We start from the raw sequence: 27,684 nt of genomic DNA, 5'->3' as shown, positions 1-27,684 counted from the left end.
TAAACCCACAAATTGATTTCACTGCTTACAGCTCACCAGTGCTGCAGCATCTTGTCTGAGAACCCTTGCGGGCAGCGGGAAGCCTGAAGTGGAACGCGTGCGTGGAACACCAACGCCCTACTCGAGGCCTCTCATGCTCACAGCCCTGGGGACAGCAAACTGAAGGTGCCTCAGATACGCCGGGGGACATGAGGCTCAATGTTCACATTCTCTAGACTCTAGAGAAAATATTGCCATGTGCACCAAGAGGCAGACACAAGAATGTTTGTAACAGCCTTGTTAAAATGATACACAAGAGAAAAGCATTTAATTGTCCATTAATAGAAAAATAAAAATATATATACCTGCAGCCACAGAATGGAATACCATACAGCAGTGAAAATGAAGGGATCACATCGTAAGCATCAATATAGATAAATAAAAAATAATGTATAAAAAAGGCAAGTGACAGAGAATATAGTTGCAAGCATTTATACAAAACTTAATAGTATATTCATTTTGCCACAGAAATAAAGTTCTGATGAAAAGAAAGAGAATAATGAACTTAGAATAATAACCACCCTTGAGGAGAAGAGAGGGGGAGACTGGCTAACATGAGGGGTTTCAACAGTATTGGGGTGTGCTATTTCTTAAAGCTGGGTAGTTGGTACGTAGGTATTATTTTCACCATTCTTTATGCCTTATAGATGCACATTATACTTATTCTTTTATATGTGTGACGTACGCCATTAAAATAATTTTTACCAATTCTTCATGATAAAATGTAGGTATGACACTTTAGGTTAAGCTAAAGAGAAGTCTTTCACGGCCTATCCGAAAAGCATGTACCAAGATGTCACTCTGATACTCTTTCAAAAAGGAAGTTTGATTTCTCAGAAAACCTACACCTATTAGTAATAAAAACCAGGATCTCAACTTACCAGCTTATTAACACGCAGCTTTGAGGAGTTAAACTTGAAGACATCAATTTTCTTATCCAATGGCTTAATAGTAAACTGAGAGAAGGAAGCAGAAAACAGTTTCAGGTTGACAGCTGAGAACGTTACCACCAACTGGGGAATGTCACAAAAGCAGCAACCACACCGGCCAAGACCTGGCACAGGGTTGTGCCTTGTCCCAGTTTCTCCGCGCGCAGGCACTGAAGCACAGTGAACTATGGAGAGTTACAAAGCAACTGAGGGCACTGAGTCTAGGACTGTGGAAGTTCAGGATCCTAGAAGGTGTGCTCTCGGCACCATCTTGGGCTCAGAAACCTGAAATATAAACCCCTGACGGTTCCAACCTCCAGGCTAATACAGGGAGGGCCATGCCAGAGTCTAAGTCATGGCTCTGACTTCAGGAGGTTCATAACCTAGTGAAACTAGACTAACCACAGTCAATTACTCAAGAAATTACATCATACATTAGTGCCTAATTGGGTGGCACAAATCACAAATGTCCTGGGGAGCTGGTGAAGAATATGACAGAGAGGCAAAAAGGTAGGATAGAAGGACATTCTACATGGGAACAAGAGAAATAAAGCAGAGCCCTGGCTGGTATGGCTCAGTGGATTGAGTGCCAGCCTGCAAACCAAAGGGTCGCCTGTTCAATTCCCAGTCAGGGAACATGCCTGGGTTGCCAGCCAAGTCCCCAGTTGGGAATGTGTGAGAGGCAATCACACATTGATGCTTCTCCCTCTCTTTCTCCCTCCCTTCCTCTTTCTCCCTCCCTTCCTATCTCTAAAAACAAATAAAATATTTTAAAAAAAAATAAGGCAGAGATGGGCAAATGAGCAATGTGTGTATGTGTTTGACATTATTAGCTCTTTGATGACTAAGACGATACCAAGGGCTTCGACTGGGAGGAAGGCAGGGGTGGGCAGGGGTGGGCTGGGGGGTGTGGGCTGGGAGCAAACAGCACACAGGGAGTCACTCCAGGTTTCTGAACATGGGGATTAGTAGATGCAAGCTGCTAACAGAAGGAATACAGTCAAGTGTGAAGACAAAATCAAAGGGGAGAGAGACGACTGATAAAGACTGGGTGGTAGCTTAGTGGGAGCACCCGGGGCCAGACCACTAAGGAAGGTGCCACAAAAAGAGCAAACGGCCACCGTTGCCGTCAACTATTCCTGATGAGATCAGACAGGTTCCAGGTTTCAAAGATGCGCTTAAGCAATATGTTTGGAAAGATATATTCTTGGGTATTTCTTTCTCCTGTTATATTGCCCAACAAGGGGTTAGCACAATGAGGACAGAAAACAATCCTTTGTTAGCTTTTGGTCAAGTTAACTTAGAAGTGGCATCCCTCTTGTGTAGGCTGCTATTTGTGAATTTCGTGAGCTAAATTTTGCGCCTTGCTGTCAAATCCCGGGGCTGCCAGCGGGAAACCACAGGCTCCGCACCATGCCAGGGGCTGCAGAAAATCGATGAATCACTTAAAATAACCAACATTTCTGTTCTGGCAGCACGGCTGTCATACATAACTACTAAGACCACGTCCTATTATGTCGAGTCAGCTTGGGGTCTTTTTACTGCGCGCGTTAGCTGCATGATGGAACGTGACGGCGCCTTGCCCCCGGAGAGGGTGCATTAGCGTTTATTATGTCCGGCCATACCAAGGGAGACTTTAAGCCTTGGGTTCCGGCAGAATGGGTGTTTTGGGAGCCTTCAGCACACAAATTTGTGGATGTGCAGTAAACAGACTTTATAAAATTAGAAATGAAAAATTACCATACCATGGCACACCTACTGCCTTAAGTCATGTGGAGCTTTCGATTTAAGTACTTTAAAATATAAATACCGTAAATGCTCATCTCCTGGGCCGCTTACAAAAATTTGAGAGCCAGAATGTTTAGAGTTAAGAAGCTCCATCTGTCTCATCAAACATGGCCGGGTAGATCTCAACTATGTATTAGAAACCAGGGACCTGCTGTTCCTTTCTTGGAGCTGCTACAGGGAGAGCGAAAACAGGAAGTCTGCCTAGAGGTGGGGGCTCTGCAGGCACCAGGAGCCGTTACCATCATTACCTCCACACTCCAGTGTCCTGGCTGTGTGGACACCAGTATGTCACTGAGCAATGTCCAGGCCTGCTCTCCTCTGCCTAGTACCCTGTGGCTTCAGGAGACGTGGAGCTCAGACCCGCAATTCTACTCCCCAGACACAGGTCACTTGATCTCTCTACATCTCTGCCTCCTGTGACATTGCAGAGATACCAAGACACAGCTCCTATCTTACAGCAGTGTTCTTGTGAGGACTGAGCAACCGTGCTTGTACTAGAAAAAGCACTGTGTCACTATCACCTTTGCTGGTGGTCCCTCACACTGCAGCCACGTATGGTGGCAGCCCAGTCCTTACTGGGCTGTAACTCCCTTGAGGGCTAAGGCAGGATTTTCTACGCCTTTGTTTCCACCACCAGACCTACCACAAAGCAGATGCTCAATCAGTCCTTTACAATTAACAAAGAATGGGTGAACAAACAAATGAATGCAGGATTACAGCGTTTGGGAAAGGTCACCATGGTGTCTAGAAATATTCGAATTCTAACTTAGAGGGTTTATCTAAGTAATTTAAACCTAATTATCCTGCAATTCTTGTAAGCAAGTTAGCCTGGTACCATTACTTATATCATTGTTGATATACACACACACACCCCACAGGTATCAAGCACTAGACATGGAGAAAGGGTTTAATATACACCACACTTAAAATACGAAAAGAATTTATCACCAGAAATAGAAAGCCAATAAGAAAAGGTTACCTTTTGGTTTGTTTACTGTTCTTTGGGCTTTAGCCCTGACAGGTTGAGCTTCCCAGGCTCTTATTAGTCAGCAGGGGGGTTCAGTGAGACTACTTGAAAATAGGATGCCTATACTGTTCTATATATACTATAAAAATCAATAACCAAAACCCTAAAGCCTGGGAATTAAATGGTTTTCCTGGTAATGGGAGAAGTCTGGCTGGAGGGATTCAGCAAGGAGGAAAGAGACAGAGCAAGACTTTCCTCTGGGCCACTGGCGCATCTGCAGCACAGATAACGTCCTACCTCCTTGTCACTGTACGAGATGTTTCGGATTTCATTCCACGGGAAGGAGATCTTGGGGGTCAGCCTGTTCTCGGGGTCGTAGATGTGAAGCCCCAGAGCATCCACTCCAAGCAGCAGCTCTGTGCCCTTTTTATTCTGTAGATTCAACAAAGAACAGCCACTGTCAGCTCCAGCTGAGGCTCAAGGTCTTATTCGACTTCCCAAAAGACCTGGCACACGCTGTTACATATGACAAGTTTTAACAGGTCCCAACAGAAGTCACAGCTGTCTTGTAACCCAGGGGGCCTCTGGCTTCCTGAATTGAGGCAGGCGGAGGCAAAACTGTACCATTTATGTGACTCGCGTGTCCCATAGAGAGACAACTGGAGGCCCCGTCAATGGCTCAAGGGCTAACGTAGCAGCAATCTAAGCAGTTAACCTCTAATTAAATAACCAGGTTATCAGAGATGTAAAATAAAAACCTGCAGGATTAATCATTTCTTAAGTTAAAAGAAAAAACTGCTGGACTATCAGAAAGAAAATTCTAAATGTTGAGATTAGATAGTCTTGTTACATGTTAAAATATATCTTACTGTGATAAAGCATATATAATAAAATGTTAATTGTAGAATCTATACAGTGGCTATATATGCATTTTTCACTGTAAAATTCTTTCAAGTTGTCTGTATGTTTAAAAATGTTTATAATAAAATGTTGGAAAAATATATCGAAATGAATTATACATAAAGTATAACTGACTATACATATTCTATACCTCTGATGGTCAGCAGTCAGAGCAGCCAGAGGGCACGTGTCCCGGGCTCCCATGTCACTGACCCAGCTGTGGAGCCGGAGGCCACATCCTCTAGCTGCAGGTCCGTCCACTTGTGCTGTGGTCTGGCCTTTGTGTGACGGCAGAGGGAAGCACCCTGCACAAGACCTAAAGCATGTGACCCCTTGATGACAACAACGAGACTAAACCAAGACTCAACGGAGGAAGACAGACCTGCAGACTGAGAAGGTGCCTGGACCGTGATGAGAAGCACCAGCCTAGCAGCAGCTGGCACATGGAGAAGTGCGTGCTCCGAGATCAGTTTTCCTTCTAACACCCTGAAGCCCGGGGTTATTACCAAACCCTGGGAGAGATTCCTTTGCTCGTCTGCAAAGCCCTTAAAACTATTTACTATGTGAACACAAGTGAGGTTTTGTACTTTTAAAATCCATGCTATTTTAGAAAGTGAGGTATTTTATTATATTTCTATTTAGTTTAGCTTTTTTTTTTAAAGGATTCTACCCTATGCCTCCTATGGTTATGAAGCTGACATTTCAAAGAGAAAGAGGAGACTCAAGCAGTCCCTTTTAAGTTGTTTTAAGCACATACATTCCTTGGTTGACAGTGAATTCAGGAACTTTAACACAAAAGACTAAAATATCCATTAGTTTTGTCTATTGCATAATATAAGAAACCATACACACACACAACAGTATCTGACTGCTATTAGAAACTGCTTTTTATGGATTGTAAGACACTCGTTTTCTAGAATCTAGGTGGTGGGCATATGAAACGAGAGGAATTGTCTTGGCAAAACCACAGAAATGCATTAAATGACTCTGACCCTAAAGAAACCAAATTAGCAAATACAAATTAATAAAACTTTAGAAGATAGAAAAAATAATAATAATAAATTTTTAAACTTTAGAAAATATCCTGCATTATTATGGAAAATCTTTTAGGCACTTGTTTACTATATGACATAACATAACTTGTCAGTGTGTCTTATTTTAAGCAAAGTAATTCATTTAAAAATCTGTACTTAGAAAAAAAAGCAGGAAGACAGCTATCCTAGAATATTTTAAATGTGTTCAAATTTACCCAAATTTAATATAAAACTTACAGGGACCCCAAAAGGGAAACCATACTGTGATGGTTATTTTAACATCTATCACCTATAGTTTTTGGAGCTAGCAATGAAATACTTTAGCAAATTCACATGAATTCCTTTGGAAAGAGCTGCCTCTGCACTACATCCAGCGGGCACCCTCGGGAGAAAAGACTGGAAAGGCCCGACTCCCCATCTGATGCAGAAGCAACAGGTTCCCAGAGGACAGAGGACTATTAATGGTCTGAACAGAAAACCAATTAGCCTGCTAGTGAGCACAAGAGTCCACAGCCAAACAAATCAGTAATATATAAAAGCAGCTTTACTTTCCTTGTGCCCTTGGGGGAAGAAAGTACTTACAGGTGCTCCCTGTGGGCCCAGACCTCACAGAGCCAGAAATAATCAAATGTTGTACTCAGAGCATTCTAACAGGTTTCTGCTCAGTGCAGAACCAGCCTAAACCCCCATCCCCACCCCCGCCCCGACGCCCTGGCCCTTCCCCCAAGGCTCAACTCACACTTAATTACCTAGTATCTAATTGAAGTCCAAAAATAGAAAATAAGGCTCTAAGATCCTCTCCCCCTCTCTCCTCTTCTTCACCACTGAACCATGAAAGAGTCTACCACCCGGAATGAGACAGTAACCCATTTAGCAGTCTGCCCCTGGTTCAAGCCTCTGTTTATACGCAGGGAACTCAGAGAAGCTTCAACACACCCGGATTGCAAAGTAGTTCACACCGTACATCTCCAGGTCCTGAGCTATCTTCAGATATTCCATTTCAGCTTCGTCCCTGTGGGGAAAATGAAAGACACTGTCACTAAAGCTAAGTGAGAGAACTGGAGGGCAGGTACGCGCCAAGCTGAGCATTCAAACCTGCCAGCAGACGCACGCCAGAGCCGGCACCGGTGAGGCTCTTCCTAACCCGAGTCTATTAAATACAATGAGGTCAAGCAGAACTTTCCATTCCCATAAAGGCAAGACAACAGATTCATTACAACATCTCTTGGCTTCAAGTCCACGCTTTGCCCTTGGTAAATAGTGACACCCATCTCATAGTTCAAGAAAATCACATAGTATGTTATCTTCTCCCCTCAATTAGATTTGAATGTTCAAATTTTATTTAAGTTGTTGCTTTATCTGATTGTGTAGTTCCTTCACTTAGAAGGTTGTGGTAATGAAACAACTCTCTCTGCAAGCTCCTGGGAGCTACCTTCCTGATTTTCTTTCTCTGGGTATTGTTGGAGGTTAGGGCAAGAGCTCCATGGTCTATAAAACCCAAGCCAGGTCACCTCCTTCTGTTATAAGTCAAATTTAGTAAGCTCTTGAAGCAGTAATGACTTGATTTAAAAAAACAAAGAAAAAAAAACTCCCCAGCGGGTACAGTATTGAAATATTTTAGCTCAAGTCTCCCTATGACCTTGCTTCCTCTCTCACTCTCCAATCTCAAAATGCTCTCCAATGAATTTTAAAAATTCAACCTGAGAGAATGCCAAGTGTTGGCAAGCAGGTGGAGCAACTAGGAATGATACACGATGCGGATATAAATTGGTACAATTACTTGGGAAAACTGTTTGACATTAGGTGTAATAGCAAAAGACTGGAGACAACTCAATAACCTAAGTGCCCACCCACAGCAGAATAGGTAATTTGTGGTTTATTGATACGGTGGAATTCTACACAACAATGAAAATGAAAAAGAAAAAGAAAAACTACTGCTACATGCCACAAACCCAAGTCTCAAAATATGATGCTGAGTAAAAGAAGTGAGACACAAAAAACGGAAACTATCTGACTGCATTTATATAAAGTTAAAACAGACACCACGAATGGAGGGAGTTTGAAATCAGGAGAGAGGTTTCCTTTGGGGAAGGAGGGAGAGCGACGTGGGGGGTTGTGTGCTGCCTTATCACCTACTGTTACCTGGTATTTTCACTTTGTGATGACTCATTTATCAGTATATTTATGACTTGTCCCCTTTGCAGGATGTATGTTATACTTTTTAAAAGTTTTTTAGAAGTGTGTTATAGGATGTTAATTTGAAGAAGAGAAAAAAAATGTTAAAGGCGAATGAAAAAAATGATAAATTTCTAAAGTGATCAGGAAAATGCTGATTAATATTTTTTAAGGTGCAATATTTTTTCTTTTAGATTATAAAAATTAGATTGATAAAAACAAATGTTGGGGAGAGAAGGGGGGGTGAACACACTTTCATACATGCTGAAGGGCATGTGAATGGGTATAAGTTTTTGGAGGGCAATGTGGTGGCACCTGTCAAAACTCAAAATACTCAGCCCTGACTTGTGTGACTCAGTGGATTGAGTGCCAGCCTGCGAACCAAAGGGTCACCGGTTCAATTCCCAGTCAGGGCACACGCCTGGGTTGTGGGCTGGGTCCCCAGTTGGGGGCACACGAGGGGCAACCACACATTGATGTTCCTCTCCCTCTCTTTCTCCCTCCCTTCCCCTCTCTCTAAAAATAAATAAATAAAATATTTGAAAAAAATTCAAAATACTCATATTCTTTGACTCAGCAACTCTTCTAAAGACTCTAGAGGCAGAACTACTCACACCATTATATAACGATACACGATGGTATACATCGCAGAATGTGTTGTAAAGGTGAAAACCCTAAAGCTGCTGCAAATGCCATCCGTAGAGAAATAGATGTAAAAGCTGTGGGGTAGCTATACAATAGAATTCTTAAAATGAAACTAAATTACCAAGGAATACAGCATGTCTGTATATCCTAACCGGCAGTAAGTGCCTACAAGCACTAGAAAAAGGATACATACAAAACTGAACACCACCACCATTACTCCCAGCTCTCTTCTTTTATATACTTCATTAAAGCATTTTGTTCAACAAGCATGTCCTAGTTTTGTAGTTCTTTTAAAAAAACCTGTGAAGAAATGTAAGCCAAAACTGAGGCAGCCTCACCTGGCTCGGCCTCGGTGCTCTGCGTACCAGGCTGTGATCCTCTCCTCCCACATTTCTGGAGTCATCTGATACAGATTTATTACCTACCAAAATACAGAGCAAAATAAAAACCCCACACACAAAGAAAGTTTTTGTATTATTCACCATTTTGTATAATTACACATCATTTTGAAAGAACAGTACGGCTGTTTTTAAAAAGCCACATACAGGGAGACAGTCACACGCAGGGCTGGGTGTGTAAACAGGCACCATTCAACTGGAGTCACACGCGAAAAGCCGCACCATTACTCAGGCCTAGGTGCACCCCTTGCCTGGCAGGGGCCCCTCTCTCCTGGACTGTGCATCCCCGAGGGAGGACCTCGGTCAGGTCAGCCAGCTGGGCTAGGCTGTGTGTGTCGCTGCCTCTTTGCTCGCCTGCACAGAAGCTCTCAAAGGAGCAGGTAAAGTCAGGGAAAGGTGAACAGCAGGCCTTTATTACACGTGATGGATGAGTGGAGCTATAAAATCAGAAGCAGCAAAAGGGAGGGAGGGCCTGCTTCTCTGGCTAATGAACAAGATGAACAACACCAAGGATTAAAAACCACAATGCCCACTCCTAACTCATCTGCTCTGTCCACCCCGAGCAGCTGCTAACGGCTCCGCTCACTGGGCTGTGAACACATGCCGCTCCACCCTCCTTCTCTGGAATCACTGGTGCTCGCCCACCTTTAAAGGAAGGACCGTTCGCAGGCCGTGCTAGTCTTGGCAACCCCACACTAATCCCTTGAACCTTTGCTTTTTAATATTCTTAACAGAGATTCCATACTCGAATTTATTCAAGGTTGATTACAAAATAGTTATAAGAATGTTCTTGCTGTGTACTTCCATTATTCCTTCAAGTCCTTCAATTAGCTTTCTTGTAGACCACACATCTGGCTATGTCTTCCCGAACAGAGAAATTGATTTCTTACCCTTTTTGGAAGCAATTCCTCTTGGGCCAAAAATCCCCGCTTGTGAACAGAGGGGTCATAGTCACCGTACTGGAAAGAGAAGAAAGAGAGAGCAAGCGATTGAGATTCAAAAGACAACTGTCATTTCTGATCGGCTGGACTCAGTCTCAATTTCCTCCCAGCTCCAGGGAGCAATTCAATTCTGATGACAAGCTGAGATTTCAACCTTGCTAGTTTGTTATCCTTGAATGAAAATACAAAGGTGACTATATCTATAAACAGAGTTGCAGAATCCCTATGGGTGACGTGCTAATAAGAATGTGGCATTTGTATGGCGAGAGAGCCATGTTTTCTAACCGGCAAAGAAAACAGTCACCCCCAAAACACTAGCTTTTGAAATGAAACAACAAAACACAACTGTGAAAGTTGTGATTCGCAAGGTGTGATAAGCCCTTTACCTACAAATGCTTCTAAGTGGCTGGTAATTGGAGCCAGTTGCTAGGGGGGAGCTGGGAACAATGCTGGCAATATTCTTAGTATTTTTCATTCAAGGCTCTGAAAAACGTTTTAGAAAAACGTGATGCCAACACTGTCATTCATATTGTACAGACAAAGGAACGAGTAAAAGGCTGACCAGCTTTCCGGAGGGGGCAGAGCAAGTCACCAGGAGGGTCAGAAAGGGGCCATGCATTTTAATGGATTCTTCCAGGGGAATAACTTGGAGATTTATTTTCTGATTTAAGAAAAAATAATCCCTTTCTTTCTCAGGAAACTTGAGTCTGACCAAGCAATAATAAAAAATGATGGAATTTTAAAACGGAAACTAACTCTAAAACAGAGAGAATATAAAATCAAAGCCTTCCTCTTGTCAATCAGCATTCAGTGGCTTTTCTTTTGACCAAACCAACAAAACTCGGTATTTCAGTAGACTCTTCTATAAACATTTATCTTTTTAGCCACCAACACTGGAAAAACAAAAGAAAGGCCAGGCACAAGGCTGTTGGCTCCCCATACCACTAAATCGGGCCAGGACGTGCCCACAATATCATTCCCAAAGATCCTCCAACTGGACTCCTGATGTGTTTTCCAAATGGGGTCATACACCCCACAACATCCACTCATGTCCATCAGCAACTTTAAATTGTACCTCATTCCCACACCACTCTACTATAAAAGCTCCACAAATTAATATTTCTTACGAATCTCATAATTATCTTACAGATAGCAGAGGCATTGCATTGTTTTTTGGGTGCTAACAGAATTAATTAGTCAAATTTAAACATTTTAAATAGGTCGTAGATTTGGTAACCCCGTCTGGACATTTCTTCATTTAAAGAAACTTGAAAGAACATGGTTTGTCTTGATCTCTGAAAGGTCTGGGGGTATAATAAGTCAGTAACTGAGCTTTAAAGGTACTGTCTTGGGAGGCAGACTGCTTAAGGGTCAACCCAGGTCTTTCACTTGATAGCTGTGACCTCAGAAAACCAGTGTCTCCATTTTCTCATCTGTAAAACGGGAACATCAGTATTTATCTTACAGCACTCTTGAATAAAATAAATATCCCTAAAGTTTAAAATCTGGTTGACACACAACCCTCAATATAACCTGATGTTAAAAGACAAAAACTCAAGCGGTGTCGGCCCTCTGAGTGTTTCCTGGTTTGCCAGATGAGAGAGTGGGTCTTAGAGGACTCTGAAGTGGGGACCGCAGAGTACGCCCCTGAAGCGTTGAGCAAGCCTCCCTCTCTCTAAACCTCCGCTTCCTTGGCAGAGATGCAGGGGTCATCACAGCACCTGCTTCGTATGGGGCTGATGAGGATGAAGTGCGACAACCCAGGTCAGTCTTTTGCGTACTGCCCGGCTCCTAGTTAACGCCACATGTTATTGCTACCCTCCACATTGTTTATAACGGCACTGGCCACTGGCTGCCTCTGAGTTTTGAAGGGGTAGGATGCTCGAGCATTTGCAAGCTTCTCAGGAGTGCTGCTCAGGTTCTGATGCAGAAGTAAGCAGACATGCAAAGTTAAAGCTGTAAATTCGGGTTCCAAAGGCTTGTAAGATTAATGATCCACATTCTCATACTGAGCTCCCAGCTACTCCATGGATCAAATAGGTTACATCTGAGCTATGCAGAGGCTGCAAAGACCCCGCTGAAAGAATTTGCCACTGGACTAACTCCACTTACAACATTAAAGCCACCTTGATGTATGTGTCTGCTCTTAAATGTCTCTTTAAAAAACAAAAGAACAAGAAAATCCTTAACTTGTGGCAGTTGAAGAATATAAAAGGAAGTCATTCCACACCATAGATGGAGACGCTGTTCCCCATCCCTTTATGTGCAAAAGCATTCTGAATCGGCTGTGAAGCTAATGAAGCCGGAGTTTCAAGGCTGCACATAATTTATACTCAAATTTGTATTCTTGGGTTGAAAAGAACCCCTTAAGTTATATAAGCTTCAGGCCCCACAAAGCCTGGATGCAGCCCCGATATAAACCAATTGAATTTAAATTCAAGAAAGGAGTTCACTATTTACAGGATTCTTGGAGTAATTCTTACGTTAAACAGATATTTAATATCTTTCTGGATGTTAAATACTTTCTTCTGACTGTATATACAGAAAATTACAACAAATGCTCTGAGCAGGAGTTCACAAAACATAAAGATTTAATCAATACATATATAGCCTAAATAATTAGATCCCTATCACAAGCCAGTCACTAAACTACAGATGGATTAAAGACTTAAACCATAAATGAAAACCCATCAAAATACAAGGACAAAATGTAGAAGAACATGTGTATAATAATGGTGGGTGAAACCATTCTAAAAGTCACTCAAAACATAGAAACAGATGGACGGTCTGACACATAAAAAGAAGATAAAAGATTAACGCCCATCACATATGGAACTTCTATAAATCAATTAGAAGATAAACAATAGAGGAAGAAAATGAGCAAGTCATTAACACTTCACTCCCAGAGGAAAGGACAACTGTCAGTAAATCTATGAAAAGATGCTCAGCCCCAATGGTGATCAAGGGAATGAAAACTTCTAAAAAATCTATTTTTTCTGTCAGATTAGCAAAAATGTAAAAAACAAATAGCATCCACAAGGATGTGAAAAACAGATATGCTTTCACACTGTTCTCAGGAGTTAAATTAGGACACTTTCAGACGGTAATTTGGCCATATCTATTTTTTTTAATTGAGATGACATTTACAGACATAAAATTCACCATTTGAAGTGTATAATTTAGTGGTTTCCAGTATATTCATAATGTTGTGCAACTATCACCACTATCTAATTCCAGAATATTTTCATCACCCCCAAAAGCAACCCCATACCCATGAGCAATAACTCCTACTCTCCTCCTTCCATCCTCCAGCCACCACGAAATCTACTTTCCATCTTTATGGATTTGCCCATTGTGGACACTTCATATAAATGAAATCACACAGTATGCAGCCTTTTGTGCCCGGCTTCTTTTGCTTAACATTATTTAAATTTTAAATGTTCTTATCCTTCAACCCAGTGAGACCATTTCTTGGTATCTATCAGAGAAATATTGTTCATATGTTCCTATTCGAGGATGTTTGCTACATCCTTCTAAATAATAGAAAAATAATAAAGAAAAACCTAAATATCTACCAATAAAGAGGTATTTAAACAATCTGGAGTCCCTCCTTTTTATGAAAAGTAGTTAAAAAAAAATGAGAGGGGTCTCTCTGTTCTGAGAGTTTCAAGTGAAAAGGGCACATTGCGCAAGAGTCCCTATGGAGTAGAGTCACCTAGAAGTGGGATTTCGCGAACTCAGGGGTCTCTCTCCTCACCTTTCACTCTGCAGAGGTTAGGCCAGTTCACAGTCACTTCCTGCAAGTGAATGAGGTTAAACAATGCTTCTATAGACATTAATCCTTGTCAATCTTATAGGCTTGGAATGACGCCTATTGTTCCTCTCATTTTTCTTTCTTTTGATTACTAGTGAGAATGAGCATCTTCTTGTTTAGAAATTATTTTTTAATTGATTTTAGAGAGAAAGGAAGGGAGGGGGAAGAGGACAGGGGGAGACATTGATTTGTTTCACCTATTCATGCATTCATTGGTTGCTTCTTATATGTGCCCTGACCAGGATCAAACCTGCAACCTTGGTGCATCGGGATGGCACTCTAACCAACTGAGCTACCCAGCCAGGGCTGAGCATCTTTTTGTATTTACTGATAATTCTTGTTTTCTCTTCTACAAAGTGCCTATTGTTCATACCCTTTGTGCCCACTTTTCTGCTATCTTTTTCTTATAAACTTGAGTTATTTATATTCATGCATATTCATGCAATTCTACCTCTAGAAACCTACCTTCAGGGGAAAAAGCTTTTGCACATTTATACCAAGAATCATATAAAAGGATTTCTAGTAAAGCACTCTTTATAATAGGGAAAAAGTAGAAACAAAACCTACCTCTTCCTCGGGAGGGGGATGAATAAATAAACTAGGTTTATTCATCAATGGTTACCATACAGTGGTTAGAATCAACGGGCTAAGTCTATACATAAAACACAGATACACCTTAAAATCAATGCTGAGTGGGGAAAAAAACATCATTTTGTAAAAGGATACGCAAAAAAGATACGCAGGGTATAGCACCATTTATGTCAACTTTTATGTTCTGGATTTTTTTAAGTCAGCCTCCTCCTACCCAGCTTACCAGCGTCTGAGGTGTGAGCCTGCTCATCTCTCACCAGGATGACCATCAGAGCCTGCTAACAGTTCTCCCTGTTTCCAAACTTGTCTCTCACTCCCATATGTCCTTCACTAAGCTAAGAAAAATCGGTCTAAAATATAAATCCTACGCTGGCTCTTTATCACCCACAGGATAAAGTTAAGACCGTTTCTGATCTAGCCCCCTGCAGACATCTCCAGCCTCATCTCTTGCCACTCTACCTACATACACTTTACATAAACCTCACTTCTTAATCGCCTTTTGGTGCTCTGTCCCTAATTTGGAGCCAAGGATACTTACTAAGAAACAGTGAGTCTCCTCTCCCACCCTCCTTTTCTCCCTCTGAACATTAGGAGTCTGGGGCTGGCACTGCAGGATGGATGAACTGTACACCATTCTCTCCCAAAGTCATTTCTAATAAGGACACATTTCAAACACCAAACCATCAATATAAAATCCAACAGGTGGCTTACAACATTGCAAGATAGTTTGCTGTGCCACACGACTGAACCAAAAAAAACAGCCCATACTTTTGATTCAAGTGTAACTCCAACTCCAACCAAGAAATGTGGTTCTTGTTAACTGAACCATGTGATTAATATTTGTATTTATACTTTGAGGGTAATTGTTTCTCTATGCTTCGGATTAGCTGTGTCTATATCATTCAAACAGCTAAACCACTGTAATGAATACATTTGTGGATAATTACGTTCCATGTGTTAATGAACTCAATTCGCTTTCCCCACCAACACTTTTAAAGTTCCTCTCTGTTTCAGAAAGGTTGTGGAAGAAAACAACCTGAACATAATGGAAGGAACCAGTATAGTTCACTGAGAAGTCTGGATGAATGTGACTATATAAGTGACTCTAGGGTTTAGTAAATGGCCGTGCGTGCTGCCCAGAGACCCCCTCAAGCACCAGACAGTGAGGGATAAAAGCAGAACAGTGAGTCAGGCAACGGCACACCAGGGTTCTCACCCTGGCTCCATTCTCTCCTTCTGCTCTGCTTCAAATCCTGTCCTTCAAGGAGTAGGGTACAAACTCCATTTTTTTAAAAAATAATTAATCTAAAGTACTGTGAATTTAGACAAATTATTACTCTTTTCTGAGCCTTAAATTACTCATCTATAAAACAGGCATGATACGTTCAAGCCTTGGCTTACAGCAAAGACTATACTAAGTATGCACAAAATATTCATGTTGTAACACGTTGTAAAACTGTAAAACACGATAGGCATGTAAGATCTTATTAATATTGTAATCGGAGATATCCTTTTAATATTAGGAAGCAGTCCTGGAAACTGGGAGCATGTTATAATAATCCTTAGTTTCCCAAATGCAGACTTGAAGTCATAGATTAGCTTTATTTGTGAGATCCTGTGAATTTACCCCGGAAAAAACAGAACATCCTCCTCCATATGAACCACATATGTTCTCTGTGAAGCACTTTCATCTCTAAATTAGTAGGACCCAAATTAGTAGGGCTTTCCTACAGTGAAATCTGTTTCAGCAAACATCTGCTGGTTCCCAGAAAAGTTTTTTGTTTCTTTTTCCCACAGGTGGCCTTTGAATTTGTGGCCCAAAATCCATGCAAAGAAAATACAGCCTTTGAGCTGGAAGCCCTTCAAGGAGAAGTACTGTCCTTGAGAGCCTGGGTCTCCTCTCAGCTGGGAAGAAAGCATGCTAAAAAGGAACCCAGTTCTGGGCCAGGAAGTGCTCAGATTTAATGAGAGTGACAATGACTGCTTCATCACTGTCAGGGTGATACTGATTGAAAGGACACATTTTTCCTGTTATTAATATTCTTAATCAAAGCATAAAAGGAAGCATATGTCTTAGTTGAATCAAGGCCCATTTTCTGTTTTTTTCAATTACTCATTTTTCTGGGCAGCGAAATAGGGGAGGCACAAAATGTAATCCCAAAGCCATGAATTCTGTCTGCTTTGAGCTTTACCCCAAAATTACCCGAATGACCTTGGGCAAATCACTGAGGGCAGGTACTTGCATTAGTGTCCGTACAGCGACAGAGTCAGCACTGCCCCCTCCTCTGGCCAGTGAACACTCAGCAAATACTAGACCAGCCATCGAATGGTTACGAGTCATCAGATGACTCTGGTACTCTGTCAGTCTGACTAGCACATACAGACGTTTTTCCCCTCCAAATGACAGGCTAGTTATTTCCTGACTTTGATTTGAAATTGTATTAAGCTACCCAAAAAAGTAGATTAAGAGCTTAAGAGGGTCCTATTAATTTTTGTAACACGACAAGGAAATGGCTTTATGGACACCTCTAACTAAAAAGGAAAATAATAACAAAAGATGATACAAAATCACAAAAGTAATCAAGGTGTCCTAATTCTGGGATCTCTCATGCTGTGGTGAAAGGCAGTGAGCAAAGGGACTGAGAGACAGTGGTATGTGATTCAAGTGGAAATCTGAGGGACATTAAGCCCCCTGGGATGACCCTGTAATCGGTCTTATTAAAAAAAAGGGAGGACAAAAACACAAGGCCGCTGGTCTCTCTTCCCTGGGGAGACCTCATAGCCTCTCACCAGGATGGGATTTCTCTGGGAATGCCTTTCTGCTAACCAGACAGCTCAGTGGGGCTCAGTGGGCCCCAGAGCCTGTGGCACCCGGCTGCAAGCAAGGTGGCGTGCGGTCAGGGTGGGTGATGCAGGGCACTCTATAGGGGACAGTGAGGTCCCCACACAACAGGGTTGCTGGTCCTCACAAGATGAGTTTGGATGACAACCTGGGCCTTTCTGACCTAAAGGCCATGTTTGGCCTGAACTGGAGATCCTAAGTTCATTTTCCCTGGTTAATAAAAAGAAAGGTTGGTCAGTAAATGTAAGGAACCACATGTGAACAATGCGATTACTTAGAAAATTTATCCAGCTATACACTTACCTGTACACACACACACGCACTCACTCACAAGATGATACAGAAGTAGGACATTGGTATTTGGTTCCCCCAGCTCACAAGCTCCATGACCTCTCACTTGCTGGGGAAAGTCTCTCTGAGGTCCAGAAGATGCCAAGGAACAGACGACCGGAGTGACCCTGTGACACATGTTAACACCCAGGAAAAATGAATTTTTCTTTAAGCCTACCTTGGCCTGGACAGCGTAAGAAGCCAGGAGCACGGAAGCCTCAGGAGGGCAGTAGATCTTTTCATCTAAGATCTGCTTCTTTACCTGAAAGAGCAACAGGGCAGACATGACACCGTGTGCGTGGAAGGGAGCGCTGCGGGCTGGTCCCAGCAGATGGCTGCAGGGTGTTGTCACGAGGGCTGCTAAACCAGCCTGTGAGTGATTTTCTGACAAAGGGTATAATTTTTGTGTTGCTGCAGGCGGCGGGGAAGTTCAGCCACTGAGAACTTATTGGTAAGATGGCCGTGCATAAAAACCCCTTCTCTCTTCCGTAAATGAAGGGAACTCAATCTTCATGGTTAAAACAGAGACTAACATCTGGGCTGTGACAGAAGAGAGCTGTGAACTTGACAAGCGTCAGGAGCAGCTCTGGTGGTGATTGCAGCCTGGGCCCCCGCTGAGCACATGCAGCACTAGAGGAAATGGAGTCTACTTTTAAGTCTTAACACAAGATAAAAGTCAGCAAGGCCACTGAGTTATGACTGCGGAAAAAAGTCATCACTCTCAATATGCATGCTCTAAGGAAAAAGGAAGCAATAAAGTGTGATTGATTAAACTTTTAAGTACACGTGAGGTCCAGGAAATATAATTCTTAAGCCATAATGTTGAATTAACATATCTCATCACAGTTAATTTCTTAGAACGGTGCAGTGCATGGTGTTCCACACACAGGCAGGAGAGCCACAAGAAATGGGGGCACACCAAAATAAACACAAAAGGAGAGCCAACTCTCTTTCCACAGATGTCAACAGTCACCACATTCATAACAGTAGTAAAATGTGCCTTGCTCAGCCACGAAAACGCTCCAACATTTCAGTGTGAGGGAAAATTAAGCGAAAAGCCCATGAGGGATGGGCACTGTTTCCAAGAGCTTACAAGAAAGCCATCTCTATAACACTAGGACATTTCGGGGCCTAGGAGATAATTATGTGGTTTCCTTCAAAGCAGTGTGACTTTCTAATCCCTTGGTTTCTTTTCAAAGGGGAAAAATGCCACACTGTAGAAAAACTGAATGGGCTTTCCTTTGAGCAGAAATTGTTAGGATGGGGGAGCATGCATGGTCTGTCTGGAAAAAGTCCAGCCACTGTTAATATAACAAGAATGGTTTGCATGACATCAGTGTAACTTGGCAGCCAAGGGGAGTGGACTGGAATGTGCATGCATGAACAATGACGACTTCACTGTACTAGTCAGTGGGGGCGGTAAAAGCCATGAGTGAGCATGGGTACTGTGTGGCCATCATATTCAAAATGACTGAGCGAGTACAGCAACAAATCTGTGTCAAATTTTGTTAAGGTTCAACATTCCTCAAAAACTATCTGGATGATTCAGAAGGCTGCAGCTATAGGCAACTGGTGATGCATCACTAATGGTGCAGAGTTTTTTAGCAAAACTTCAAATCACCCAGGTGACTCAGCCCCACTACAGCCCAGATTTGGCATCCTGCGACTTCTGGCTTTTCCCAAAACTAGAATCACCTTTGAAAGGGCAGAGATTTCAGACCATGGATGAGATTCAGGAAAATACAATGGGTCAGCTGACAGTGATTGAGAGAACCATGTGAGGTCACAAGGTGCCTAAATTGAAGAGGACTGATGTGTCACTGTCCTATGTACAATGTTTCTTATATCTTGTATCTTCTTCAATAAATATCTCTCTTTTTTATATTACATGTATAGATACTTTCTGGACAGACCTGTGCGTGTGTGCGCGTGCATGGGCGCACACTTCTTTTACAGTCCTTTTTTGGTAAAAAGTTACTCGGGGGGCCCTGGCCAGTGTGGCTCAGTTGTTTGGAGCACCATCCCATAACCAAAAAGTTGTGGATTCAATTCCCAGTCAAGGCATACGCCTAGGGTGTGGGTCCAGTCCCCCATCTGGGTGCCTATGGGAGGCAACCGATTGAAGCTTCTCTCTCACATCAGTGTTTCTCTCTCTCCCTTCACCTCTCTCTGAAAATCAATGAAAAAATGTCCTCAGGTGAAAACAAAAATTATTTGAGGGGTTTTATTACATTTATCTTAATATTTCCTGAACGCAATAATCTGAGGTTCAAACTAATCACGGGAGGGCTATGTGACAGACTATACATCTACCTCTGGGAAATCATGTAATTAACACCCCTGCTGCAATCTTTTCCATTACTGAGAGTGGGCACCTCTGGGCACACAAGCAGCTCCAGCGCCAATCCCTGTGACTAACTGTGAACACCGGGGAAGCGCTCTGATCGAGCAGTAAGGACACAAGCAAAACTGACAAGGTTTTCATCCTCACACTGACCCACTCCTCACTGTGCTCTCAGATGGTCAACTCGGTATCTTTGAACCTATAGTTATGGATCTCCTAACTTCTTCAATTTCGTTGAAGGATGACTTATGGAATGGCTACTGTGCACTCAGTGAGCCCTGCCTTTAAGGGGCTTGTAGTCTATGAGGGGGTATGGGAGAAATAAGACAATTATAGACAAACAGTGGCATAAAGCATAAGGTCTGATGTTCCACACACATGGGACTGACCAGGTGTCACTGGAGTTCTGAAGCCCTACATTAATGAGAATAGGTTTTGAACTTTTGGGAGAACTATTCTTTGTTATTTTTTATTTTTATTTTTAGAGAGAAGGGAAGGGAGGGAGAAAGAAAGGGAGAGAAACATCAATTGGTTGCCTCTCGTGTGCCCCCAATTGGGGACCTGGCCCGCAACGCAGGCATGTGCCCTGATTGGGAATTGAACCTGTGACCCTTTGGTTCACAGATCGGCACTCAGTCCACTGAGCCGCACCAGCCAGGACAGGGAGAACTATTCTTTATAAGACTCTCTCTAGGCTTCCTTTGCAGCTCTTGAGTACTTTCAAGTTAGTGAGAAGAAAACAAGATCCATCTTCAAAGAAGTTTCAAATTAGGTAGCTCCTTGTATCCATTCTTTCCCCATCACACTTCTGCAATTTCATCTAACACCAATTCTCATCACTCAAATACAGTCCTAGTCTAAAGGTTTTTCTCCATTACAGAACCAAAAGGACTGACTTTCCAGAGGTGGAACATTTTCACAATGCTAAGCTTTTCTGCAACCAGGTCTGAGTTGCGGTTTCCGATAATTAGAGGGATAGCACAGACTAGTGTACCTGCAAGAAGAATAAATGTTGTGTGATCTCCTGAACCAGCTCTTCCTCAGCATTTTCAGGATAAAATTTGGCCAGGAAGTGAAAGGTGACTGGCTCTTCCTTTGAAACGTCGTGGTCCAGCACCTGCAGAATTGCAGAGCAAAAGACAAACAAGCTTCGTTGGCACCTCTCCCTCCCATGCCACCATCAAAGAGACTTTTGCAGGGAGTGTGTAAGTACTTTTCCCCCTCTAAACTCATCACATTTCCCAAAGGTTGTGTGACTTTTCAGTCTGAAGCTTTTACAAAGCCATTTATAACAAGAGGTAATACTCACTTCAAATGGCATTTCTGAACCATGTTAATTCATATCCCAAAGGGGTGAGTGGAGCTAAGATTAAGGCACAACTGTTCTCAAGGACACAGAGATAGTTAAAAGTTAGAAATTTATGACTCAATGGTCTTGGGCACTACCCTTTATGGTAGGCTGAATGTTTTGTAATTTTTTTGAAGTAGTGGAATATTTCTTTATTCCCTTCTTTTGCTGCCAACCCCCAACATTTAGGTTCATATTGGAATGGAGCTTAAGATAATGAACTAAATCTTTATGAAATCAGCTAAACATTAAGTAAGCAACAGAAGTGAAATGTGCCCATCGTGGCAACCCTTTGTTTTAAGGAACATCTAGAGATGCCCCACAAAATACTTGAGCACAGTCAGTAAATCACACTGCCTTTAATCTTCTAACAATTTCGTCCACCCACTGAAAAGCCTGAACCATCTGCTCCCCAGAGTGCATTTCATTTCAGGCCATAAACATGCCACGTGACAGGCTCCAAGTCTCCATTAACATGTGTCATAATTTATTTCCTTTGAGCAGCAGGTATTGTGGCTCCTGATGCCCTCAATCTAACATCCATTTGGCCAACAGTGAGGTATATGATTTAAAATTTACTTTGCTGAGAAATCACAAAAAGATAACAGAAAGTTCTGCTGTCTTTGGTTGATAACTTCCCATGCCCCTGCCCAAATTTCAAGTGGTGGTGCCCAGGAGATTCAAAATAAACCTGATCTAGGACAATCTTGCTGACATTGGCACACAGTGGGCACTTTAATGTTCATGGTCATTGGGAATTAGCATATGGAATTTATAATCAGCAGGAATTCTAACATGAAGATTCAGGTTAGTGTGTACATATATAAGTAATTTGAACACCTGAGTTTAGAGTCAAACTGATAAAATACAGGAAGCTTTTATTGTTTATCATGCCACGTAATAGATAATAAACTCAGGCGGGCCAACACAGGGGATTCCCTTTGGGGTAAGAATCAGACATTGACTTACTTTGAGATTCAGGTGTTTTTTAGGAGTTAATGACAAAAGCATATGGCCCTGTACTCAGCCATCTTCGTGGTTAGGTAGGCAGGTAAATACTTAAGTATGTCTTTGTATGCACATATGAACCCACAAAGAGGGCAGTTTCCCTGGGCAATATTCATCTCTCAGCCACATTAGAACTGCTGGGAGCCCACACTTGCCCAGGCCTCAGAAGCCCCAGAAAACCATGAGGACTAAGTGAACAGTCTTCCTTCCCCACAGTGACCAGGGCACTCTGTATTCCTTAGATCACGTAATGATTAAATTGAGGTGGGCCACGGTGTTTCTCAAAAAAGCTTTTAAAATTTCATAAGGCACATGAGCTCCAAGAAAATCTTTCAAAGACATATATTACAAACATATATGTGTAATTTTTATTCATAAAGCCTGACAAGTGGCTCAATAAAATGAGCAGCATAAAGCCAGAAGCAATCAACCTGATGACAATGAGTAAAGAAGCCAGGGACCGCAACAGTGTCACTGTGGTTGGTGCTGCCTGCCTCGGAAAGCCTGTGAGGAGCAGAGAGCCCGTCGCACCTCGAGGACCTGCTTTCTTCGGGACTTGCCCCTTTCTCTACCCTGTATCCGTCATGCGCCGTGACGAGCAAACACCCTGGGCACATGCTCAGGGAAGAACCAGAGCACACACCAGCCCCACTGGTTTCACCCAGTTCCAGCCCCACCTTCTTGTCCATTTTGAGCCAGGCCACGGTGTCCTTGATGGTGTACTGCAGGCCAAAGAACCAGGTTTCCCGAAGCCCCAGGGTCCGGCACACCAAATCAAATAGGTCCTTCCCTTTCCACTTCATCTGCAATATAACAAACCAGAGGGGAAAACACTGTGAGCAAAAGCCATCATCGGCTCGCACAAAGCCCTTTCCTCTGCACTCTGCTCTCGGGTCCCAAAATGTGGAGATGACACGAATATGGCTGATGGCACAGAATTCCTGAATAATTTTAAAGCTTCCTACGCAGAACCACACATGGGAAAATACCAATTAGAGTTTAATGGCTTAATCACTGCAAAGCATACACAATACTTCCCTTGGACAGTTCCTTACAGACGTTAATATCCCCAAAGTTAATTTAGGAAAGCTGGTAAATGAGCATCCCCATTTAGGAGAGTCGAGCTTCTGCAGTTAACCCAGGGAGGGGGCAAGCTTCTAGGAACATTAATTTCCTTGAGATTCGTCACTGATTTTTAAAAAACATCATGACCCTGCCCTTCCATAAAAGGCGAGTGGTGTATGTGTGTGTGTGTGTGTGTGTGTGCACGCCCATGTGTTTAATTTAAAGGCTGGTTTTACTAGAAATTTTTTTATTTTGTTTTGTTACTTTAAGCAACATAGGAAAGGAAGTCATAACCAAAGTCACAAATCATGGAGGGAAAAAACATTATAGACCAATCAGTCCAATCACAGGTCTCTCCTATCATGATGAATAACTGAGGCCAAAGTGGAAGCAACTTGCCCACAGTAACACACAGCAATTTCAGACCCTCAGTATCTGAGCCAGGGGATGAATAAACACCAATATACTGTAGTATCCTTATCCCATAGCTCACTTTCAAAAGGACCTGAAGCAATGGCTGCTAAATCCTTTCCTCAGCTATTCAATCTTATAGCTGGAAAAGCAAGTTCAACATCTTAATAGGAGAGGAAAATGCCCCTCAGTTTAGTAAATGTTGCCACCTTGTGGCTTTCAAGTTAAATCACCCAAGGTGTTCCTAAACTACCCCTTAGCTGCTGCTTGCTCCTACTTCCAAGGGCCCCCACGTACCAAGGCAGACCTTCAAATGTATACCCAGTACAGTTATGAGCATAACAGATGCATCACAGTGTCAGTGGTCATAGTAAGACTAATCTTGGGAGTCGAATCCAAAATCGCCAGACACCAGAAGAACAAGACCACTCGACTTCACACACATCAGTCCTTCTGCCCTCAGTGGAGATCTCTACCCAGTTCCTGGCCCACGGAAGATGCATAATGAAAAGGAATGAGGGGAAAATCAGGGTTTAGACACTTGGTCTAAAAGTAAAAAGGCAAAAATAAGTTAGGCCTCTAACATCTGACTGGCCTTGGCTGAAACCTGATTCTACAGAGGATTTTTCAAACAAGTCTTCTATTTTTAATCGCTGTGAATGGACAGTGCATTCTCTATGAGGTGCTCAAGAGCAGAGCCCATCCCTCCTCCACGCTGGCAAAGCCAGAGAGTGAAGCAGCAGCCGGGGTGCAAGGACCCCAAAACCGCAGCAGACAAGTGGTTGAGGTATGTATTGGCTTTTGTCCTTCACCAGGGCCATGTCTCCTACCTGTCCCCTCTCTGTGAGTTTAATGAGGTCCCTGGAACACTACCAAGGTTGAAGTCTTTAGAAATTATTTTGTGTAGAATAAAATAAATTGATTAATTTTCTTTTAAAAAGACGATCTCCTTCCCCTTTTGCGAGGCTTAATAATGCCTGTTGGAATGCCCATTTCCCAGTCTGACAATAGGACAAAGGGTTGTTAATTCACAGCAGGTTTTAATTCCTACAGGCAGACTTCACTGAAGAAATGTTATTCTGGAAAACTAGAAGCTCCGGGATGCTGATTATTCTCTTGTCTCTGTTTTAAGCCAGTACATAGTATATAAATTATAAATGACTACCTTGCTACAAGATAATGTAATGCTAAAGAACAGACATTAACTTGGAGGAGTTAAACACCCAAGGGCCAGAAAGATCAAGGTAATGATTCCAAATCCTCCATAACTCACGGCCCGCTGTAGCCAGGCCGGGCTTTGGCACCGAGGGGCTGTCTGCCAATGGGACGTGCAGGGCATCTCAAGGAAAGCTGCAAAAAGAATGACCAGTGAATTTCCTGACTTGGGAGTTTATGTTATCCAACATAATATCGTATTACTGCAAATTTCTTGTATTCCTTTCTACTGCTTTGTTTTTAAAATGCAAAACTATCTCTGTTGAATGCAGAGGCATGTCTTTGTTCCCATGGAGCTGACAATAAAGAGAGGAGAGGGGGAAAAATTCTCACACTGACTCCAAATGCCCTACTTAAGATTTTTAACTTTGACTCTAAGAATTGCAGAATGTCAGAGTTGGGAATAAGCCTATGCGCTGTTGACCCATCCCCTTTTGAATAAATAAGGAAACTGAGTCATAGATCCTTTGGCAGCCTGCTAAAGCAGACGCTGACCTTTTTGACGGTGATCTAGCATAGGCAACCCCTAGATCCTTAATCACCTTTTTTCCTTCTCTGTGGGGTTCCTCTCCACTAGAACTCCTCAGCTGCCTTTCCAGTAAGTAATGGGTATCTTAACACTCTTCTCCCATCTTAAATTGAAACCATTCTCAGAGCCCGATACTGCTCCTTTACAACCCAACGTGAGTTAATGTCTCTGCTACCTTTCCTTTATTCTTTCAGAAAGCATCACAGAGCACATCCGAGATGCTGAGCAATGTCAGACACTGAAGATACCAAATGGTGGGAACAGGGTCTGTGCAGGAGACTCTAGCAAAGACTCAGGTCAGAAGAGGCTTTAGAGAACAAGTGAGAGATGAAAGAGGGAAGGAAAGAAGTCTTTTAGAAAGATAATAATGTCTACAGGGACCTGCACATCATCTGGTAGAGCTGAAACAGATAGCCCGCACTCAGGAGGGCATGTGGTGGAGAAGAGGGTACGGTGTGGGGCCAGGTGGCTGACCACGGAGCCTTTGAAGACTTTTGGGCAAAGGAGTAATGGGATCAGATCAAATTCTGGAACGTGCTCTGAAGACAGGGTAGAGAATGACTTGGAGGAAATGAGCCTAGAATCGACAAGGACAGAAAGGAGGCCAGCTCCTGCCTTAACGAAGGCAGTGGGAGGGAGAGGAGGCAGCCTGAGGAATGGAAGGAAGGCAGTCACAGGACGGGTGCCTGCATGCCAGTGGGGACCCAAGGAGAAAGAATCAAGGACACCTGCGTCTCTGGATTGAGCACCAGGTGGTTCCTCTAAAGAAGAGAGTGAACACAGCAGAAGCAGCAAGTTTCAAGGGGAACAGATGAGCAATTAAATCTTAGACAAGACACGTTAAGGTGCCTGAGGAAACCAGGTAAAATGTCCTAAATACATTTGATTTAAAGTCTTAGCTAAAATAAAATGTTCTATCTTTAAGTAATAAGAAGTTTTCCTTTAGGTTAAATCTAACCACTAACATGTTGTTTACTTCCCTGAGGATGTTCTTTTCAACGTGCCCTCCCCGAAAGCGCAAGGCTTGCTTAGTCGTCCTAAGTGGGGTTTCAACTTCTTTACAAACAAGAACTATTGGTCACAGTCGCTCCCAGTGGTTCTCAGGACACCCTGTGAAGGGAGGTCTTGGGTTGTGAATACGACTTCCTTGGGGACAGCCAACTCACCAAAATATGGCCATGCTCATCTATCTGTACAGTTTTATCAGGGCCCACTGCACTGTGCTGATGCTATGAAGCGATCTGAGCATCTGGACGTCTCCCTAGATTGTGGGCACCTCAGAACAGAGCAACATCCGTCACGTCTCTATTCCTCACAGTGCCCAGCCGAGTACGTACGTATAACACAGGGCAAACAATGGCTGTCCGCGGAAGATCTGACTACTTCAAAAACCCAAGGCTCGAAAACTTAAAGCAAAATGAACCTCCATCCATCCACCACTTCAACAAATACCTGGTGAACGGCCAATGTGTCCAAGCAACAGCCGAGGCACAGGGGAGAAACAGGGAACAAGTCTAGGGCCTGAACCAGTCAGGAAGCAAGAATCACGTCCTTCACCCCCCATAAAAATCAACTCCAGGGGAGGTTTTCAGCACTACTACACTAGTCAGTGCCACAACAGGGACAGAGAGGCTGTAGGGACACCAATAAGGAACCCTGTATCTTGGGTGGGGGCAGGGGGATGGGAAATGGCATCTAAACTGACTCATGGTGGGGAAGGAGGTGTGGGGAAGGGGGAGTGAACAAGGAAGTATGTTCCAGGCAGAGGGAATAGCATATGGGAAGGTGTAGAAGCAAAAAAGAAAAATGTTTAGGTGATCCTTGTAGGAAGGAAAAGTGTTTAGTTCAGTTTGACTGGAGAATATTGATTGCTGTGCTTCCAAAAGGACCTAAAGAGTCATCTAAAAGCAAGTCTTTGTAAACTGTCTAACTCTGCCACTCTCATGTGAACCACAGAACACAGAAAGTTATCTGAGTGACTGTTTTCTCCTTTTCCCCAAGGATGGAGTATAACTAGTACCATTCTAGATATATAGGAAAGAAGTTAACTCATTATGTAAGATGGATGCCTCAGGGCCTTAGAGCTTAATTCTTTCCAGGAGCCAATCTAAAAGCACAGATAGGGGACGGTTATCTAACATTGACAGGAATCTCAGCTCTGTCACTCTGTGACCTTGGGCAAGTTATTGAACTTTCTTATACTTCTCAATGGGGATAATATACAGAACCTGTCTTAGCAGATTGAGCAAAGGATTAAGTGCACTAATACAATTAAAAATCCTAAGACAGCGCCCTATCCATAGTAAATACTCACTAAAGGGTAGTTATTATTCATTCAAACCCTGCCTCCACTCCTTACAGTCTCACGTGG

General features: G+C 42.8%; 1 protein-coding gene across 3 annotated transcripts in view; it reads right to left on the bottom strand.

Moving 5' to 3' along the window:
• The window catches only part of NF2 (NF2, moesin-ezrin-radixin like (MERLIN) tumor suppressor), a 64,697-nt gene that overhangs the window by 20,209 nt on the left and 16,804 nt on the right, over positions 1-27,684 (bottom strand). For all 3 annotated transcript variants that reach the window (XM_090292887.1, XM_090292885.1, XM_090292886.1), the window contains exons 2-9: positions 22,771-22,896; positions 20,732-20,854; positions 17,572-17,655; positions 9,766-9,834; positions 8,816-8,898; positions 6,594-6,669; positions 4,021-4,155; positions 921-995 (exon numbers count right to left, since the gene is read on the bottom strand). In XM_090292887.1, the coding sequence (XP_090149013.1) occupies positions 921-995; positions 4,021-4,155; positions 6,594-6,669; positions 8,816-8,898; positions 9,766-9,834; positions 17,572-17,655; positions 20,732-20,854; positions 22,771-22,896 (771 nt within the window). The remainder of the gene's footprint in view (positions 1-920; positions 996-4,020; positions 4,156-6,593; positions 6,670-8,815; positions 8,899-9,765; positions 9,835-17,571; positions 17,656-20,731; positions 20,855-22,770; positions 22,897-27,684) is intronic.

Source organism: Furipterus horrens, unplaced genomic scaffold, assembly GCF_987537825.1.
Source record: "Furipterus horrens unplaced genomic scaffold, mFurHor1.1.pri manual_scaffold_11, whole genome shotgun sequence".
NCBI classification, from domain to species: Eukaryota; Metazoa; Chordata; class Mammalia; order Chiroptera; family Furipteridae; genus Furipterus; species Furipterus horrens.
This window is presented reverse-complemented; position numbering and strand designations above follow the sequence as displayed.